The sequence below is a fragment of the Amblyraja radiata genome, chromosome 7 (assembly GCF_010909765.2).
Source record: "Amblyraja radiata isolate CabotCenter1 chromosome 7, sAmbRad1.1.pri, whole genome shotgun sequence".
NCBI lineage: Eukaryota > Metazoa > Chordata > Chondrichthyes > Rajiformes > Rajidae > Amblyraja > Amblyraja radiata.
Genome location: NC_045962.1, coordinates 75,049,745 through 75,070,333, shown reverse-complemented (window position 1 = coordinate 75,070,333; position 20,589 = coordinate 75,049,745). Strand labels below are relative to the sequence as shown.

Here is a 20,589-nt window from a genome sequence, read left to right as displayed (position 1 = left end):
TCTGTCACATCTTTGAAGGTCATGTTCAACCACATAACCGTGAGACTAAGTTCCACCCACAGTCAGTGATATTCCTTCAGGATGAACCAGCTTCCTTTAATTCCCCCAATACCACGTTGCTGTTGACACCAGCAGCAGGAACAGGTGCAGCAAATCTGTTTTGCTAGCATTGAGCATTTCTTTGATTAACAAGAAACAATAAATAGAAACAGACCGAAATACCCGCCAGTCTTCTGGGGGAAAACAAGGAGCGTTAACATTTTGAGTACATCTTGTGGTGAAACGTGATAAATGGTGTAAATATTAGAGCAGCTTTTCCCTTTTCCGTTGCATTTATTTTTTATTCAGAATTTCCATTAATTTTGAATCCACGGAACTTTAACATAAACAGAAACAATAAACAGAATCATAGAGCAATTCAGCATGGAAACAGGCCCTTCGGCTCAACATCCCCACACCAACCAACCTGTCCCATCTACACTAGTCCCAGCTGCCTGCATTTGGCCCATATCCCTCTAAACCTATCCTATCGACATGCCTGTCTCAATGTTTCTTAAATGTACAGGTACAGGGTACTGAGTTGGATGATCAGCCATGATCATATTGAATGGCGGTGCAGGCTCGAAGGGCCGAATGGCCTACTCCTGCACCTATTTTCTATGTTTCTATGTTGTAATAGTACCTGTCCCAACTACCTCCTCGAGCAGCTCGTTCCATACATCTACCATCCTTTGTGTGAAAAATTTACCCCTCAGGTTCCTATTAAATCTCCCCCCCTCACCTTAAACCTCTGTCCTCTGGTTCTCGATTCCCCATCTCTGGGCAAGAGACTCTGTATGTCTGAAGAAGGGTCTCGACCCGAAACCTCACCCATTCCTTTTCTCCAGAGATGCTGCCTGTCCCGCTGAGTTACTGCAGCATTTTGTGTCTACCTTCGATGTAAACCAGCATCTACAGTTCTGTCCTACACATTTTGTACGTCCACCCGATTTTTTCCTCTCATGATTTTGTGCACCTCTCTAAGATCACCCCATATCCTCCCGCACTCCAAGGAATAGAGTCCTCGCATGCTTAACCTATCCCTGTAGCTCAAGCTCCTGGCAACATAAATCGTCTCTGCACACTTTCCAGCTTGACAATATCTTTCCCATGACATGGTGCCCTGAACTGAACACAATACTCTAAGTGTGGCCTCACCAACGTCTTATATAACTGCAACATGATCTCCTAACTTCTATACTCAATACTCTGACTGATGAAGCAGTTAGAACTTTTGGCCGATGTGCCAAAGGCCTTTTTGACCGCCCTTTTTGATCTTAGTAAGTGTATTACTAAATGGAATATTAGACTATGGAACACCTTACAGGCACTTGAGTTAAATACTGGAGCTTATAAGGAACTGGAAAAACATAAGATTTTAATATAGGTAGCAGGGAATGGGTCAATGTCTAGATAGTGCCTATTGAAGTTATTGATAGGAGCAGATGCGTTAAATGGCCTTGCTATTGCTGTGATTCCCATGATTCTGCCTCTTGTGCAGTGCTGCTGTGGTCTGCTGTTTCACGTAATCGGCCAGTGAATTTGGTGAAGTATATTGGAAGTGTCATATTCAGGAAGTCATCAGATTATAAAAGGACTTATATGAATGTCAGTTGTGCCTCTCTCATCCTTCTGCCCACCTTAAACTTCCATTTATCCAGGAAGTTCCGCTGCCTGAATCCTAACTTGTTCTGGTCCGTTTGCCTATTACCTCTGCATTGGCCGACCTCTACAGGTTCATGGTTCAGTTTGCAGCGGTAGAGATGCTGCCTCACAGCGCCAGAGACCCGGGTTCGATCTTGACTGCGGGATCGCTGTCTGTGCGGAGTTTGTACGTTCTCCCCGTGACCCCGTGGGTTTCCTCTGGGTGCTCCGGTTTCCTCACATGTTCCAAAGACACACAGGTTTGTAGGTTGATTAGCTTTGGTAAAATTATCCCCAGTGCATAGGGTTGTGCTAATGTATGGGGATCGCTGGTCAGTGTGGACCCGGTTGGCTGAAGGGCCTGTTTCCACGCTGTATCTCTTAATTAAACTAAACTAAATTTAAATTTCGCATTTTAATATTTTATTCTCTGGGGGTTCAAGTTTCCCCATGCCTTTAAACCTCTCTTTCTTTGTAACTTCTTCCAGCAAGAGATTTCTGTACTTCTAGGACTCAGTCTTCTTGTACATCCTTCACATCCATGCTCTAACCATTGGCACCTGAACCTTATGAACATAGTACATGGAAATCATCAGCACAGTAACAGGCCCTTTGGCCCACAATGACTGAGCCAAACGATGCCAAGATAAACTAATATAATCTGCCTGCACATGATCCAAATCCTTCATTCTCCACATATCCATGTGCCTATCTAAAAACCTCCTAAATGCCGCTATCATATGCCTCCATCCACATCCCTGGCAGTGTGTTTCAGTACCCACCGCCCTCTGTGTAAAAATACTTGCCCCGTGCATCAATTTGCCCCTCTCAACTTAACGCTGCACCCTTTAGCAGTAAGCTCTGGAATAACCCAACTAAGCTTTGGAATAGTCTCAGGTTTTCACATTCAAACTTTTCTCCTTCAATTGCAATGCTCCTTAAAACCTACTCTTTGACCATACTAAGGATCATGGAGAGTCATAGAGTGTGGAAACAGACTCTTCGGCCCCACTTGCCAACACTGGCCAACATGTCCCATCTACACTAGAAACATAGAAAATAGGTGCAGGAGTAGGCCATTCGGCCCTTCGAGCCATTCAATATGATCATGGCTGATCATCCAACTCAGTATCCCGTACCTGCCTTCTCTCCATACCCCCTGATCCCTTTAGCCACAAGGGCCACATCTAACTCCCTCTTAAATATAGCCAATGAACTGGCCTCAACTACCTTCTGTGGCAGAGAATTCCAGAGATTCACCACTCTCTGTGTGAAAAATGTTTTTCTCATCTCGGTCCGAAAAGATTTCCCCCTTATCCTTAAACTGTGACCCCTTGTTCTGGACTTCCCCAACATCGGGAACAATCTTCCTGCATCTAGCCTGTCCAACCCCTTAAGAATTTTGTAAGTTTCTATAAGATCCCCCCTCAATCTTCTAAATTCTAGCGAGTACAAGCCGAGTCTATCCAGTCTTTCTTCATATGAAAGTCCTGACATCCCAGGAATCAGTCTGTACTCCCTCTACGGCAAGAATGTCTTTCCTCAGACTAGTCCTACCTGCCTATGTTTGTCCCATACTTGTGCTTGATAGCGCCTGTCGATGATACCAGGCTTGTGATATCTTGTTGGAATGCTTCTATTTTTGACTCAGGATTAACTTTTTACCGGCAATGCTTTGTTTCTACCACATTAAAAGTGCGAGATAATTAAATATTGTAATATGAATGGCTTCACTCGTTTAAGTTAATATGTTTGTTTTCCACACCCAAGTGTGGCAGAGTGGTGCAGCTAATAGAGCTGCTGCTTCACAACTGAAAGAGCCAAGTTCAATCCTTACGTCTGGTGCTGTCTGTGTGGAGTGTGCACATTATCCATGGGACAACATGAGTTTCCCCCGAGTGCTCTGGCTTCTTCAGATATCCCAAAGGCATGGAGGCTGCAAGGTTAATTGGCCATTGTAAATTGTGTAGGAGAGTGGTGGGGAGATTAAAATAGTGTTGGTGTAGGATTAGTAGAAACAAGTTAATTAGGTGAGTGGGGACCAATTAACCGTAACCTGAGGTGCAACTTTTTCACTCAGAGTGGAGCGTATATAGAATGAGCTGCCAGAGGATGTAGTTGAGGCAGGTACAATAACAACATTTAAAGGGCTGTTCGACTGGTACATGGATTGAAAAGGTTTAGAGGGATACGGGCAAGCCAGGGTAAGTGGTCCTTGCTCAGATGGGTCATCTTGGATGGCATGGATGACTTGGGCTGAAGGGCCTGTTTCCATGTTACATGCCTCTCTGACTCTGGCCACGCAGACTCAGTGGGGCAATGGGCCTGTTTCCATGTTCTATGTTATATGGATCTTATTGAAACATATAAGATTATTAAGGGTTTGGACATGTTAGAGGCAGAAAACATGTTCCCGATGTTGGGGGAGGTCCAGAACCAGGGGCCACAGTTTAAGAATAAGTTGGTAAGCCGTTTGGAACAGAGACGAGGAAACACTTTTTCTCACAGAGAGTTGTGAGTCTGTGGAATTCTCTGCCTCAGAGGGCGGTGGAGGCCGGTTCTCTGGATACTTTCAAGAGAGAGCTAGATGGGGCTGTTAAAGATAGCGGAGTCAGGGGATATGGGGAGAACGCAGTAACGGGGGACTGATTGGGGATGATCAGCCATGATCACATTGAAGGGTGGTGCTGGCTCGAAGGGCTGAATGGCCTACTCCTGCACCTATTGTCTATTGGCCCTCTATGTGGGCATCTTCAGTTTGGCTTCATCAGCCACCACATTTAACCAAAATCTCTTGTTAAAGTCAGTTATCAATGCTATTGCTACCATAGTAGGAAGAGTTGCTTCCACATATGGGAGAATTCTCTTTATCTTGGAAATGAACTGCGATGCAAGTTTAATTTTCCAGCACAGCGGTGGAAACATGTTAGCCTCACTCTAATGTCTCTTGAATATACAGTGCTTGTTGAAAATACGCCCTCGGGTCACGAAAACTGTTTCATTGCTCTGACATGTGGACTTTTAAACAAAGCATGATGAATAAATTGACAAGACGCTGTAGCTCAAATGATGAAAAGCTGTGGTGCTTTAATTAGTATTTCATGAAATTTTGATTCATGAATTAGAACAGTGGGTGTTTTTATTTAAACAGCAGAAACCCTCACTACCTTGCAGACTTGTTTAAAAGATTGATAGGATTTGAAAAGATACATTAGGGAAATCTGAACATCTGATTTTTAATCCAGTCCACCCACTCAGCACAATGCGCTTAATGTTAATCCTTAGATAGACACAAAATGCTGGAGTAACTCAGCGTGACAGTCAGCATCTCTGGAGAGAAGGAATGGGTGACGTTTCGGGTCGAGACCCTTCTTCAGATGAAGAAGGACATCAGAAACATCAGTCTGGAGAAGGGTCCCAACCCGAAATGTCACCCATTCCTTCTCTCCAGAGATGCTGCCTGTCTCGCTGAGTTACTCCAGCATTTTGTGTCTATCTTCGGTTTAAACTGGCATATGCAGTTCCTTCCTACACATAATGTTAATCCTTGATGGGAACTGGTGATGCCACATTTGAAATATGAAATTTGAAATGAGAGCAGTTCAAAGGAAAGATGCACTGGTTTTGGACAGGATCCAGATGAGGTTTACGAGAATGATCCCAGCAACAATAGAGTTAACATTTGAGGAATTTTTGAAGGCACTGGGCCTGTACTCGCTGAAATTTAGACGGTTACAAGGGGGATCTCATTGAAATTTACCAGATAATGAAAGACTTTGATAGAGCGGGCGTGGAAAGGATGTTTCCAGCAGTGGGAGAGTCTAGAACCAGAGGGCACAGCCTCAGAATAAAAGGATGTACCTTTAGAATGGAGATGATGAGGAATTTCTTTAGCCAGAGAGTAGTGAATCTGTGTAATTTATTGCCACAGACAAATTTGGAGGCCACGACATTGGGTATTTTTAAATCAGAGATTGATAGGTTCCTGATTAGGAAGGGCGTCAAAGGTTATTGGGAGAAGGCAGGAGAATGAGGTTGAGAGGGAAAAATAGATCAGCTATGATGAAATGGCTGAGCAGACTCGAAGGGCTGAATGTCCTAATTCTGCTCCTATGTCTTATGTTCCGTTAACCCAGTTTTCTTGCTCTTTTAGCTCTTAAGTTTGTGCTTTGGGATTTTTAAGTAAAACACGTCCCCGTTGTTTAGCCAGTACGTTTGATTTCTGTACAGCTGAATGAATGAGAAACGCATATTATCAAACTTGGAACCTACAGATTTGAAATAAATGTTTGGACATATTGCTTTTAGATAAAGCATCATCATCATATTGCAAGAGGAATTGCAATCATGAAAAGATAACTCCTTTGGCAAAATAGCTAAACTCTTTTGCTTCAAAGACATTGTTTAAGACTCAGTTTAGCAGTTTTGGCTCCGTAGATGTAAAATGAGTCATAAGGGAGGGTTGCTGAGGGAAGAAATAGTCTTGTCTCATCCAGCCAGGGCTTAGACGCACATTGCCTTCAGACCACCAAGTGGCAGAATTCAATCTTCTCCACCCTGTGGTTAATGATTAAACATTTGATGGATATGTCACTATCTGTCCCAACAAGCCACTGGGGAAGAGAGACAAAGTGGTGACTTAATATAAATGCACCAGTTAAATAAATGTTTACTGCAGAAAAAAATCACACATGACATTCTATTGAGCCCGTCTTTGTTATACTCCAGGCACTCGAAGCAGATGGAATTTATTCATATTGTGAATGAAGTTCAGTTGCTCCTTGTGAACCGCTTGACAGGTCACCCGAAAACTCCTCTCGATCACCTGCCTCACCATATAACCATATAACCATATAACAATTACAGCACGGAAACAGGCCATCTCGGCCCTACAAGTCCGTGACGAACAACTTTTTTCCCTTAGTCCCACCTGCCTGCACTCATACCATAACCCTCCATTCCCTTCTCATCCATATGCCTATCCAATTTATTTTTAAATGATACCAACGAACCTGCCTCCACCACTTCCACTGGAAGCTCATTCCACACCGCTACCACTCTCTGAGTAAAGAAGTTCCCCCTCATGTTACCCCTAAACTTCTGTCCCTTAATTCTGAAGTCATGTCCTCTTGTTTGAATCTTCCCTTTTCTCAAAGGGAAAAGCTGATCCACATCAACTCTGTCTATCCCTCTCATCATTTTAAAGACCTCTATCATGTCCCCCCTTAACCTTCTGCGCTCCAGAGAATAAAGACCTAACTTATTCAACCTTTCTCTGTAACTTAGTTGTTGAAACCCAGGCAACATTCTAGTAAATCTCCTCTGTACTCTCTCTATTTTGTTGACATCCTTCCTATAATTGGGCGACCAAAATTGTACACCATACTCCAGATTTGGTCTCACCAATGCCTTGTACAATTTTAACATTACATCCCAGCTTCTATACTCAATGCTCTGATTTATAAAGGCTAGCATACCAAAAGCTTTCTTTACCACCCTATCTATATGAGATTCCACCTTCAAGGAACTATGCACGGTTATTCCCAGATCCCTCTGTTCAACTGTATTCTTCAATTCCCTACCATTTACCATGTACGTCCTATTTTGATTTGTCCTGCCAAGGTGTAGCACCTCACATTTATCAGCATTAAACTCCATCTGCCATCTTTCAGCCCATTCTTCCAAATGGCCTAAATCACTCTGTAGACTTTGGAAATCCTCTTCATTATCCACAACACCCCCTATCTTGGTATCATCTGCATACTTATTAATCCAATTTACCACACCTTCATCCAGATCATTGATGTACATGACAAACAACAAAGGACCCAACACCGATCCCTGAGGCACCCCACTAGTCACCTGCCTCCAACCCGACAAACAACCATCCACCATTACCCTCTGGCTTCTCCCATTCAGCCACTGTTGAATCCATCTTGCTACTCCTGCATTTATACCCAACAGTTGAACCTTCTTAACCAACCTTCCATGAGGAACCTTGTCAAAGGCCTTACTAAAGTCCATATAGACAACATCCACTGCTTTACCCTCGTCAATTTCCCTAGTAACCTCTTCAAAACATTCAAGAAGATTAGTCAAACATGACCTTCCAGGCACAAAACCATGCTGACTATTCCTAATCAGACCCTGTTTATCCAGATGCTTATATATATTATCTCTAAGTATCTTTTCCATTAATTTGCCCACCACTGTAGTCAAACTAACAGGCCTATAATTGCTAGGTTTACTCTTAGAACCCTTTTTAAACAATGGAACAACATGCGCAGTACGCCAATCCTCGGGGACTATTCCCATTTCTAATGACATTTGAAATATTTCTGTCATAGCCCCGGCTATTTCTACACTAACTTCCCTCAATGTCCTAGGGAATATCCTGTCAGGACCTGGAGACTTATCCACTTTTATATTTTTCAAAAGTGTCAGTACTTCTTTTACTTTGAAACTCATAGTATCCATAGCTACTCTACTAGTTTCCCTTACCTCACATAATTCAATATCCTTCTCCTTGGTGAATACCGAAGAAAATAAATTGTTCAATATCTCCCCCATCTCTTTTGGCTCTGCAGATAGCTGTCCACTCCGTCTCTCCAATGGACCAATTTTATCCCTCGTTATCCTTTTGCTATTAATATAGCTGTAGAAACCCTTTGGATTTACTTTCACCTTACTTGCCAAAGCAACCTCATGTCTTCTTTTAGCTTTTCTAATTTCTTTCTTAAGATTCTTTTTACATTCCTTATACTCCTCAAGCACGTCATTTACTTCATGCTGCCTATAATTATTGTAGATCTCCCTCTTTTTCCGAACAAGATGTCCAATTTCCCTTGAAAACCACCTCATAACTGCTCCAAAGCTCCTGCAAGCTGTTCACCTTCCAATTTTCCCCTCCATTCATACCCATCAATTCCCCAATCCTGAAGTATAGTTTATTGTTTTATTGTCACGAGATACAGTGAAAAAGCTTTTGTTGTGCGCTAACCTTTCAGCGGAAACACAATACATGATTACAACCGAGCCATCCACAGTGTTAGGGAATAACGTGAATAGTGTTTAGTGCAAGATAAAGTCCAGACAAAGATAGTCCGAGGGTCTCCAATGAGGTAGATAGTAGTTCAGGACTGCTCTCTAGTTGTTGGTAGGATGGTTCAGTTGTCTAATAACAGATTGGAAGAAACTGTTTCTGAATCTGGAGGTGTGCCTTTTTACATTTTTTTACCTCTTGCCCGATGGGAGAGGGGAGAAGAGGGAGTGGCCAGGGATGCGACTCGTCCTTGATTACGCTGGTGGCCTTGCCGAGGTGCAAATGGAGTCAATGAAAGGGAGATTGGTTTGTGTTAAATTCTCCCCACACATCATAATCCCCACTCTTTGACAGCATTTCCCAATAAAAACATCCTGTTCCCACTTCCTCAGTGAGCAGTCACTCAGCAAGGGGGTTCCTGAGCTTTCTGAATGGAAACCCCATGATTCCCCCTCACCCCCTTCAAACACCTAATGAGGTCATGGACTACAAGAAGCTGTGGCGATACCAGTAGTTGCGTTTAGTTTAGTTTAGAAATACAGTGTTCAGGCAATTCAGAGAACAGGCAATTCGACTCAATGAGTTCGCACCAAGCAGCAATCCTTGTACAGTAACACTATCCTACCGACGGGGGGGACAAATCAGCCAACAAACCTGTACGTCTTTGGAGCATGAAAGGAAACAGGAGCGCCCAAGGAAAATCCAATGTGTTTCTGCATTTCCTGGACAACTGAGTCATGCAAATGTTTATTTTGTTAGGGAAGTTTCTACTCAAATTATCTGAATATTATTAGAGCCTCATGGACCCCCCGTCATCTTTGAATTCACCATCGCAAACTGAGGGGATTTGCACAGTCCAAGTTGGGAGCAGCTGGTCCAGACTTTTGCTTGGCGCCTGTATCTGGACAAGGCTCAGGATCATATCATGGATTATCATTACGCTGCTGCCTTCTGGTCAAAGTACTCAGCCTATTTTGGAATCCAGAAAGACCCAAATTCAATCCCCACAGTTGTGCATCTCGGATTTTAAATGGGTGATGTTTAGAGATACATCGCGGGGACAGGCCCTTCGGCCCACCTAGTCCTCGCCATCCAGCGATCCCGTACAGTTTTCAATCTTTACCGAAGCCAATTAACCTATGCACCTGCACGTCTATGGCGTGTGGGAGGAAATTGGAGCACCAGGAGAAAACCCGTCACAGGGAGAACGTACAAACTCCATACAGACACTACCCATAGTCAGGATCAAACCCGGTTCTTTGTCACTGTAAGGCAGCAACTCTACCTGCGCCACTGTTCCGCCCCTATGAAAACTAATAGCAGCCTTTTAAAAAATAATTTGCCTAATTAATTCCATTCTGGTCACAACTTTGCAAATATGGTGAACTTAGTTCAGTTTAGTTTAGTGTCACGTGTACCAAGGTACAGTTAAAAACTTTTGTTGCGTGCTATCCAGTCAGCAGAAAGACAATACATGATTACAATTGAGCCATTCCAATGTACAGATACATCTCTTCTTGTGTATGGCGTGCACAGCCTAAAGTTGTAAGACAACTTGTTCTATTTGATCATATTTGATTGTGCACACCAGGTTGATTGTATTCGTTGAAACAGGTGCGGACCACGTGAAGGTTGCAATCTCCCACCCCATATAGATACATGATAAGGGAATATCATTTAGTGCAAGATTAAGCCAGCAAAATCCGATCAAGGAGAGTCCGAGGGTCACTAATGAGGTAGTTAGTAGTTCAGCACTGCTCTCTGGTTGTGGTAGGATGATTCAGTTGCCTGATAACAGCTGGGACGAAACTGTCCCTGAATCTGGAGGTGTGGAGGTAGAGGCAACTTAAAGTCTATTAATAGTAATTTGGTCTACAATAGTTTCACAATAATATTTCACAATGACATCCTGTGTAACATGCTGGAACCCTTCAAGCTTGAACATTTGTTTGGAAGGATTGTATGGGAGGTTTGCCAAGAACCCATTGGAAGTCTGTCAGAAGTTGGCACGGATGTAAGATTAGATATTTCCTCTCAGTAAGAGCATTACAGAGGATCACTACAGCCCAGTCCTTCTGAAGTGCATTATTTACAGCAGTTTGGAGACACGTATCTAATTGTCAACTGAAAGCAAATGCTTCCTGAATGAAATAATAGTTGCTTTGAAAAGTTGGGATCCAGCTGTTTATAACCCCTCCTCTTATTTCCCAACTCTTCTTCCATTGAAAATTTGTTTTCTAAGTATCAAAGGGGCAACGTTATGCGTTGAATACAGGGATACGAGAAGCAATAGGAATAGCCTATCAAGCCTATTGAGCCAGTCCCACTCAACATATTCCATCTTGTACACACACCATGCAACAAGCTCCCTCCCAAGAACAACTCTTCCATATCCCCACCCCTGGTATCCGGTAAACGCCTGCTGAAGTCCTTAGCAATTCACAGGGTTAAGCATAGGAGAAAGGATTAGAAGATTGTTCTTTCTCCCTCTTGAATGTACAAAATTAAACGGGATCAACATTAAAGTTGGCAGCTGCATCAACTTAAAATGTGACTTTTTTTTCTCTCTTTTCAGTCTGAACTAAATGTCTAAATATAGCCCACTCACATGGACAGTGTCCAATTTTTGATTTGCTGATCTGACAATATTTTCTAATCTTTGTTTATCCTGCATTTACCTAACAAGACATTTGCTTTGCTAAATATTAGCTCGGTTTTATATATAGCAAGTCATTAACAGTCGGTAGGCAAGCCGAGAGAATTTTCCTCTCACTTTAAAGGATTGCCTTTCAAAGTATCAGCCTATCCTTCCTGCATCCGATGTTGACTAAGTGACCTGATATCACCAGCCCAATATTTATTTCAGAATTCCAAGATTTACACTTTTCTCACTGGTGTTTATTATTTTCTTTATTGAGCAGCCCAGTGCCAACCATCTGTTTAATGACACAACATCGTAGCTGAGTTTATCTTGAACTGTGCAACTGGTTATGAAAATATGAGGAATGCTAGGTCAATGCCACGTTGTACAGTGAATTCTCCTCATTGCAGCGTTGTGGTGCTGAGTTAATGGATGAGGGAATTTAGACTGGAGAAGGTAAGGTTGCCTTCAGCGAAGGGAAGAAGGTTGAAAGAAGATTGAATTGGGTCATGAGCAAAACACAAAGTGTCTGAGAAACAGGCAGCATCTGTGCAGGAAATGGATAGGCGACGTTTTGTTTCGGACATGACTTGCACAGGAAGGCTAAATAGAAGGAAGCTGTTCCCAAAGGACAAGGAAACTATTCAGTTATCTGGACATAGAAGGTAGCATTCTAGGAAAAAATAGCTTGGAAGGAACCCGGAGCACCCGTGTGATCTAAAGGAGAACGTACAAACTCCACACAGACGGTATCCATTGTTAGGATTGAAACCGGGTCTCTGGCGCAGTAAGGCAGCAACTCTACCGCTGCACCACTGTGCCTCCTTCCTGTACAGAGGAGGCAATACTCTCTGTGTTTAAGAGTATGGAAAGTCTAAGAAAGTTTAAGAGTCAATTGGGGTTTTTGAGACAGAATTGGTTAGACAATTGCGAGGAAAATTTGCAAGTCTGAAGAAAGGTCTCAACTCGAAACGTCACCCATTCCTTCTCTCCAGAGATGCTGTCTGACCAGCTGAGTTACGCCAGCCTTTTTGTGTCTATCTTCATCTTAAATACCCAAGTCTTTGGTAATAAAAACAGGGAATGGGACTGATTGGTTTCTCTCCGGGAAGCTAGCATTCAACGGACAGGCTGAATGGCCTCCAGCTTCATAATAATTCTGTGTTTCTATGAAACCAACGCTCTCAAGCTGCTGTTCTTTAACACTCCTGAAAGCTTGGAGTAAGTCAGACCTTTCAAGCGATATTCATTTCAATGCAAGCGGGCGGATTCGCTGGTCTCCACGCGAGGGAACGGATTTATTTCGTTTGACATTTGGTTCATTAACTGTCGAACTTTCCAAGCATGCCGAGGAACAGACCCTTCCATTCACAGAGTACTCCCTCCCTGCCGTTCATGCTCACTGTCAGCTCACCGCTGGCTGATGATGGATTTGGTCATGGCCTACTTCCCCACAAATAATTGGTGTCAGATGCTAATGCCTGCAGCCTCGCATAAGTCATTTAGTTAGCCTCTGGCCGAGCAAACCAACTGCGTCGAGAACAAAAACCCACCTTTTTTTTTGTCATCCGCACAAACGCTAGTTACATCAGGTAAAATACATTCCATTTCCAGATCATTTATTTCTATTTTTGCTCCAGCAATTTACTTATACATTGCACTTAACCGTCATTTAATAAAAAAAGATGTGTAATAACTTGTGAAGTCTGCAAATCAATAATGGGTTAACAGCAGTCATACTCAGGGAAGGAGCTGATATATTAATGCCAGGGAATTTTTTTTGTTTAGTTTAGAGATACAGTGCAAACAGAACCTACTGCCCGCCGAGTCCGCGCCGACCAGCGACCCCCACACACGTTAACACTATCCTACAAACACCAGGGACAAATTACACTTATAACCATATAACCATATAACAATTACAGCACGGAAACAGGCCATCCGTGCCGAACTCTTTCTTTTTTTTTCCCCCTAGTCCCATCTACCTGCACTCAGACCATAACCCTCCATTCCTTTCCCGTCCATATACCTATCCAATTTATTTTTAAATGATAAAATCGAACCTGCCTCCACCACTTCCACTGGAAGCTCATTCCACACAGCTACCACTCTCTGAGTAAAGAAGTTCCCCCTAATGTTATGCCTAAACTTCAGTCCCTTAATTCTCAAGTCATGTCCTCTTGCTTGAATCTTCTCTACTCTCAATGGGAAAAGGTTATCTACATCAACTCTCATCATTTTAAAGACCTGTATCAAGACGCCCCTTAACCTTCTGCGCTCCAAAGAATAAAGACCTAACTGGTTCAACCTTTCTCTGTAACTTAGTTATACCAAGCCAAGTAACCTACAAACCTGTACGGAGTGTGGGAGGATACCGAAGATCTCGGAGAAAGCCCACGCGGTCACGGGGAGAACTTACAAACTCCATACTGACACCTGTAGTCAGGATTGAACCCGGTTCACTGGCACTATAAGGCAGCAACTCTGCCCTTGTGCCTCCGTGACGAATTCAGTTATGCAGTCGGACATTGGTGTCGTTTTGTTCTCATTTTGTTGCACTGTGAAAGGGGAGGGAAGATCACAACGTTTCTGTTAGTTTGTGGCCTTGGTCCAGTGAGCAGCTGGCCAAAGAACACATTTTTAAAAAATCTTTCATGCCATCAGTCACCAATGATGTGAAAGTCACAAAAATGCTAGAGTAACTCAGCATCTCTGGAGAAAAGGAATAGGTGAATTTTCGGGTTGAGACCATTCTTCCGACTGAGAATCGGTGAAGAAGGGTCTCGACCCGAAACATCACCTATTCCTGTTCTCCAGAGATGCTGTCTGACCCGCCGAGTTACTCCAGCTTTTTGTGTCTATGGTTTGAAACCAGCATCTGCAGTTCCTTCCTACACAATAATGTAATAGGTTCTGTTCACTGTGACCAAACTTTGTCAGTTATCTACTCAGCAAATAGATATTTATTGTATAACCCTAGCCAGTCCCTTAACCAGGATTATATTTCGCTAATTATAAGCAACCCCTGCATCCCCCCCTCTCTCCCCTCCACCACCCTAGTCATCCTAGCAGTTCCACTCCTCGCATCCTTGTATCCCTTTCATTATCATCTCTTCCCCTGCCAACAATGGGCCATTATGGGCTCCACCCTTCCTTGGTCATCTGTTGCCAGCCCCAATCTGTTCTGGCCCATTCCTACCTCCAGTTTTCCCCCTCCCTACTTTCAATGCGAAGAAGGATTCCGACCCAAAACGTCACCCATCCTTTTCCTCCAGAGATGATGCCTGACCCGTTGACTTACTCTAGCACTTTGTGTCTGTCTTCCTTAATCATGATTTTTGCCTCTCTTTCTCCAGTTTGAGGGTTGCAACAAAGCTTACTCACGACTCGAGAACTTGAAGACTCATCTTCGGTCGCACACTGGAGAGAAGCCGTACGTCTGTGAGCATGAAGGCTGCAACAAAGCATTCTCCAACGCATCAGACCGAGCCAAACATCAGAATCGGACTCATTCCAACGAGGTATGGCAAACCCATTATAGTCCAAGCTCACCGACTCATTGTGGAAATCCCTCAGGCTCGAAGAATCGCGGATGTTGCCAAGGGCCTGAGCTATAGGGAGAGGTGGAGTTGGCTAGGACACTATTCCTCAGAGCGTAGAAGGGTGAGGGGTGATCTTATGGAGGCGTATAAGATCATGGGAGGGTTATGCATGGAGTGTTTCACTCAGAGTAGTGGAATAAAAAAAACAGAGAACACTGGTTAAGATGAGGGGGGAAAGATTTAATAGGAAGCTGAGGGGCAACTTTTTTATACTGAGAGTGGTGGGTATATGGAAGAGGATGTAGTTGAGGCAGGTACTATCGCAACGTTAAAAACATTTGGACAGGTACATGGATAGGACAGGTTTGGAAGGATATGGGACAAGTGCAGGTAAGTGGGACTGGTGTAGATGGGATATGTTTGTTGTCATGGGCAAATTGGGCTGAAGGGCCTGTTTCCATGCTCTATGACTCTAAATCGTGCCAATTTTTTTCCATTTCTCTTGCTATCCATGCTTGTCCTATTCCTGCAATCAGGTTCCTGAGTCCATTTGGCCACAACATGGAATGGATCATGTGCAACAACGGAGTCTCAGGGTCCTAAGTTTCATCCCCCTTTTCACCTCCTGGCAACTCAGAGAGCCAAATGTCAACTCACTGCCGTCAAGGCTTTGGAGTGGAGAGATTTTTTTTTTTTTAATTTAAATTGTTGAAACATAGCAATTAAAATAATACATTTATCAAAACATCTTTACGTGCTATAACTTAATTAAAAACATTAATTAATTATATAAACAAGGACGAAAAGTCAATATGGTCACCTGCACTTAGCTTTTCAATGTAAAACTGACCGACTCTATTCAAATGAATGAATGGGGTTGTGATATTCATTCAAAGTGCAGCAACCCCTTAGTTCAGGACATCTACGCTGAATCCAGCATTGGAGAAGGCAACCGGATCCACAAAGATTGTCTAGCCTGAACCATCAGCAAAAGGTACATTTAATTTAGGACAATATCTTAGAGTCATAGAGTGATACAGTGTGGGCAAACAGGCCCGACGGCTCAACTTGCCCACACCGGCCAACATAGTCCCACTTGCCTACATTTAGCCCATATACCTCCTAGCCTGTCCTATTCTTGTGCCTGTCTAACATTGGGATAGTCCCAGCCTCAACTATCTCATCTGGCAGCTTGTTCCATACTCCCACCACCCTTTGTGTGAAAAATTTACCCCTTAAATTCCTATAAAATCGTTTCCCCTTCACCTTAAACCTACGTCCTCTGGTCCTCGATTCCTCTACGACATTATCTTTTGCCATCAGGTTTTGCAAATGTGGCCAAAAATCTTTATTGTATGATTTTCAATTTTTCATGTATTCCCTTATGGTTCCCGCTGCCCCGTCCTATTTTTTTTTTCCTTTTCCCGTCCAGTAATCAAATGTATGTATGATGAAGATAGACACAAAAAGCTGGAGTAACTCAGCAGGACAATACGATCAATAGGCACAAGCTGATTACAATTAGCAGAGAAAATGGTTGGATATACCTGAAAGCTCACACATTAATTGTAAAAAGGAAAGACGGGTTACGAAGTGAAAGTGTGAGCCCAAAACATTCCTTCCTTTTTCTGCTTGTGAGCAGTGCAATTTCAGCGTTTTCATTTTTATCTTAGATTTCTTTCAGTCTTGTACCAAGTCCAGAGATGGGGAAATAAAAGCTGAATTTTATTCCAGTAATCAAGGGATCATATATTTTTGTTTCCTTTCTCGTGCCTTTATCTCCTTAATTTTTTTTTCTACTTTCTTGTATTTCTTGCCTTTCTTGGGTCAGTTTAGTCCCCTTAACTTTCCAGTGACTTTCAGAGAAGAAATTAACCGTTGTTCAGCATTGATTAAATAATGCCAGATTATTTCCAGGTTGTTCTTACCTCTGCATTTGGTTCTGCTGAAGTCAACGGAATCAAATATGAACAGGGGGATACAGCAAATGTCCAATACTCACACACATATAGCATTGGTGACGAAAGATAAACTTCTTTCCCCGGAATTTATGTTTATTCACATCCTTACGATTGCCTTATCTCTGTACACCGAGATTTTATGTTTACTAGATTGTGCCATATAAAGTAGAGCCTGCAGTGGTAAGACTGTGATACCCCTAATAACTAAAAAGCACAACTATCAGAAACCCAGCTGTGGTTTCCAATTGTGTGAAGCCTCAGGTTGTGAGTTGGAAAACATTTTGTTGAGATTCTGATTTGGTCTATTGTTGTATTTCAGGAACTTGAGATTTAGTTTAGTTTAGATATACAAAGCGGAAACAGGCCCTTCGGACCACCAGTTCCGCGCCCACCAGCGATCCCATACACTAGCACTATCCTATACATTAGCGACAATTTACAATTTTTTGTACTGCAGCCAATTAGCCAACAAACCCGTACGTCTTTGGAGTGCGAGAGAAAACTGGAGCACACGGGGAAGACCCATAAAGGTCATGGGGAGAACGTCCATCTCTGTACCTTTGACCCGTAGTCAAGATTGAACCCAAGTCTGGCGCTGTAATGCAGCAACTCTGCCACGACGCCACAGTGCCAACCATGATGATGCAGCACAGAACATCTTCAACTGTTCTTCGTGGAGGCTGCTATATCTGGCCTCCTTAATGCATTGATGCAATCAACACCTTTATGCACTCTGTAACAAATTGCTCTATTCGATAGAGTGCAATTTTTTGAGCTGTCTGATCCAGGAAAAGAAGTTCAAGTTGCAGACATGAATAAAAAGTACTGCTGGATCTGGATATATTCCTTTCAAGGAATGCGTCAGATTCCAAACAAGTTATACTTAGCACAGAGAACATCCTTTCTAGTAACCAGTTTCTGGCAGCATTCTCTTACGACTCACATCCCCCACATATAGGTTTCAAACAGCATTTTCCTCTTCTCAACCACTTACTAAGTTGGAAATGTCTGGAGCAACTTTTCATTGCAAAATTATTATAGACAATAGGTGCAGGAGTAGGCCATTCGGTCCTTCGAGCCAGCACCGCCATACAATGTGATCATGGCCCATTCAGTACCCTGTTCCTGCCTTCTCCCCATATCCCCTGACTATTATTTTCTTTGTTTTAACTGTTAGAGCATAACAAGTTAGGGGTGGGAAGTATCGCACTGATTAAGTTATTCTTTATTATTCATTATCTTTATTATTCATTATATATAATTAAGACAAATTATAGGATATAAATAGGCTTTTGCATTCAACATCAAAAATGTCAAATGTGCATACTGAAATTTTACTGTGTTCTGCTCGCCAGCTGGTAGCTACAACAATTCCATGAAATGTTGGCTAAAAGTCTGCCCGAAATGTCACTGAAAGAGATTAATTGTTATTGATAACCATAATACTTAATTCATACATAACGCACGTACATACCTACACAAAAGGTGTGATGAGCATCTGACGGCACTGGGCCTGTACTCGCTGGAGTTTCGAAGAATGAGGGGGAACATCATTGAAACACACAGAATAGCGAAAGGCTTGGATAGAATGGATGTGGAGAGGATGTTTCCACTAGTGGGAGAGTCTTGGACTAGAGGTCATAGTCTCAGAATTAAAGGATGGCCTTTTAGGAAGGAGATGAGGAGAAATTTATTTAGTCAGAGGGTGGTGAGTCTGTGGAATTCTTTGCCACAGAAGGTTGTAGAGGCCAAGTCAGTGGATATTTTTAAGGCAGAGATAGATATATTTTTGATAAGTACAGGTGTCAGAGGTTATGGGGAGAAGGCAGGAGAATGGAGTTGGGAGGGAGAGATAGATCAGCCACGATTGAATGGTGGAGTAGACTTGATGGGCCGAATGGCTCCTATCACATGACCTTATGACAAAAGCTTTGATTCACTTGCCAAGTTAAAGCATGTGAGTTAAACACAAAGGACTTTTGTCCATTTTGATTCCTATTCCCACGTTCCCCATTCATTCACATGGGCCCCAGTTCCCATGTTCATTCTAAACCCACCTGGTTCCAACAGCTCCTCTCCCTTGAAACCTAACTTGTTCTTTTCCCCACGCTCACTTTTAATTTACTGTACCTATGTTCCCACGCTTTCTTTAAACTTACTGGGTTCACTGAAAAAATGTCATTCAGCTGTTTAAAGGACATTTAAAGGAAAAAAATGAAAAACAAAGTGAGTTGGAGCATTAATAGACTCACATCGGACAATCCTGAAACTCTGTGTAGGAAGGGACAGCAGATGCTGGTTTTTACACCAAAGATAGACACAAAATGCTGGGGAAACTCAGCGGGACAGGCCGCATCGCTGGAGAGAAGGAATGGGTGATGTTTCATGTCGAGACACTTCTTCAAACTGCTTCTTCAGTCTGAAGAAGGGTCTGGACCCAAATCGTCACCCATTCCTTCTCTCCATTCCTTCTCTCCTGCCTGTCCCCCTAAGTTACTTCAGCACTTTGTGTCTATCTATTCCTAAAACACTGCTGGTCTGGCACCATTGAAATCTCCAGCTTGTTGCATTACCAGAGTTTCCCTGAGTACTGGATTTATAGGAACTGGAAATAGATATACCTAACTTTCACAATATCGATGAAATGACAAATGATTAACGTTGAGAAACAAAGTGAAGTTAAGATTCTTGTCTCGGGGCACAGAACTATCCTTCACACCAAGATAAATTTTGACGGCAACATTATGCGGCCGTAATCCATTCCACACAGTACCAATGGAAGAGCAGATTAGTGGAAAGCACCAATTTCCTGTCATCAAGAGAGTGCAGAATAAATGCAGAATCCCAATGAAAGAGAAATCTGGGAGAATGCTGATAAAGCACCTCTCCAAAAATGCCTCTGTTGTATGTTGACCTGCTGTGAATTTACAGGCATTTTCTGTATTAATTACAGTGCGTTGTTTGTGAAAAATCATTCTTCACTTGTCACCATATAAAACACATAAGATAAGGGAACAACTACATATTAATTGCACGTATACTAACATGAACAAGTAGCTTACAGTGTATTCCTGTTAATAGCTTGTCTTTTTATTTGAAAAGAAAAATACTCCAGGTATTAATACATGCGATTCACAATGGGGCCAGAGGATATTATGTAAAATGATGCTCGGACTGGTGGTGGATGGTGTAGAAAAGGTACTATCACTATCACGTCTACCAACATCAATGTCCTTTGGTCTACCATGGGCTTTCCACAGCACTTTCCAAACATGTCCCATTTGGAAGGCAAAGGTGGCAGGCAGATCTGAATGCATTGAAAGGGTGGCACAGCGGTAGAGTTGCTGCCTTACAGCGCCAGAGACCCGGGTTCGATCCTGACTATGGGTGCTGTCGGAACGGAGTTTGTACGTTCTCCCTGTGACCTGCGTGGGTTTTCTCCGCCTGTTCCGGTACCCTCCCACACTCCAAAAACATACAGCTTTGTAGGCTAATTGGGTTGGTTAATTGTCCCTAGTGTGTGTCGGATAGTGTTGGTGTGCGGGGATTGCTGGTTAGTGTGGACTCAGTCGGTCGAAGGGCCTGTTTCCGCTCTGTATCTCTAAACTTAACAAAAGTAAACTAAACTTGCATGCCCTTCTCCAAATGCTCTTTATCCTGCCATGGAAATATATCACCATTCCTTAATCTCAATAGAGTTTAGATCTTGAAGCTTCCTCC

At 42.8% G+C, this 20,589-nt stretch overlaps 1 protein-coding gene and 1 long non-coding RNA gene across 7 annotated transcripts in view; both read left to right on the top strand.

Annotated features, from left to right (window-relative positions):
• Nucleotides 1–20,589, top strand: part of gli2 (GLI family zinc finger 2) — a 447,759-nt gene that overhangs the window by 395,680 nt on the left and 31,490 nt on the right. For all 6 annotated transcript variants that reach the window (XM_033024822.1, XM_033024823.1, XM_033024826.1 and 3 more), the window contains one exon: nucleotides 14,723–14,887. In XM_033024822.1, the coding sequence (XP_032880713.1) occupies nucleotides 14,723–14,887 (165 nt within the window). The remainder of the gene's footprint in view (nucleotides 1–14,722; nucleotides 14,888–20,589) is intronic.
• On the top strand, nucleotides 3,616–13,176 carry LOC116975548. Its single transcript, XR_004412653.1, has 3 exons — nucleotides 3,616–3,626; nucleotides 5,282–5,283; nucleotides 12,873–13,176. It is a non-coding gene; the product is annotated as an uncharacterized LOC116975548 (long non-coding RNA).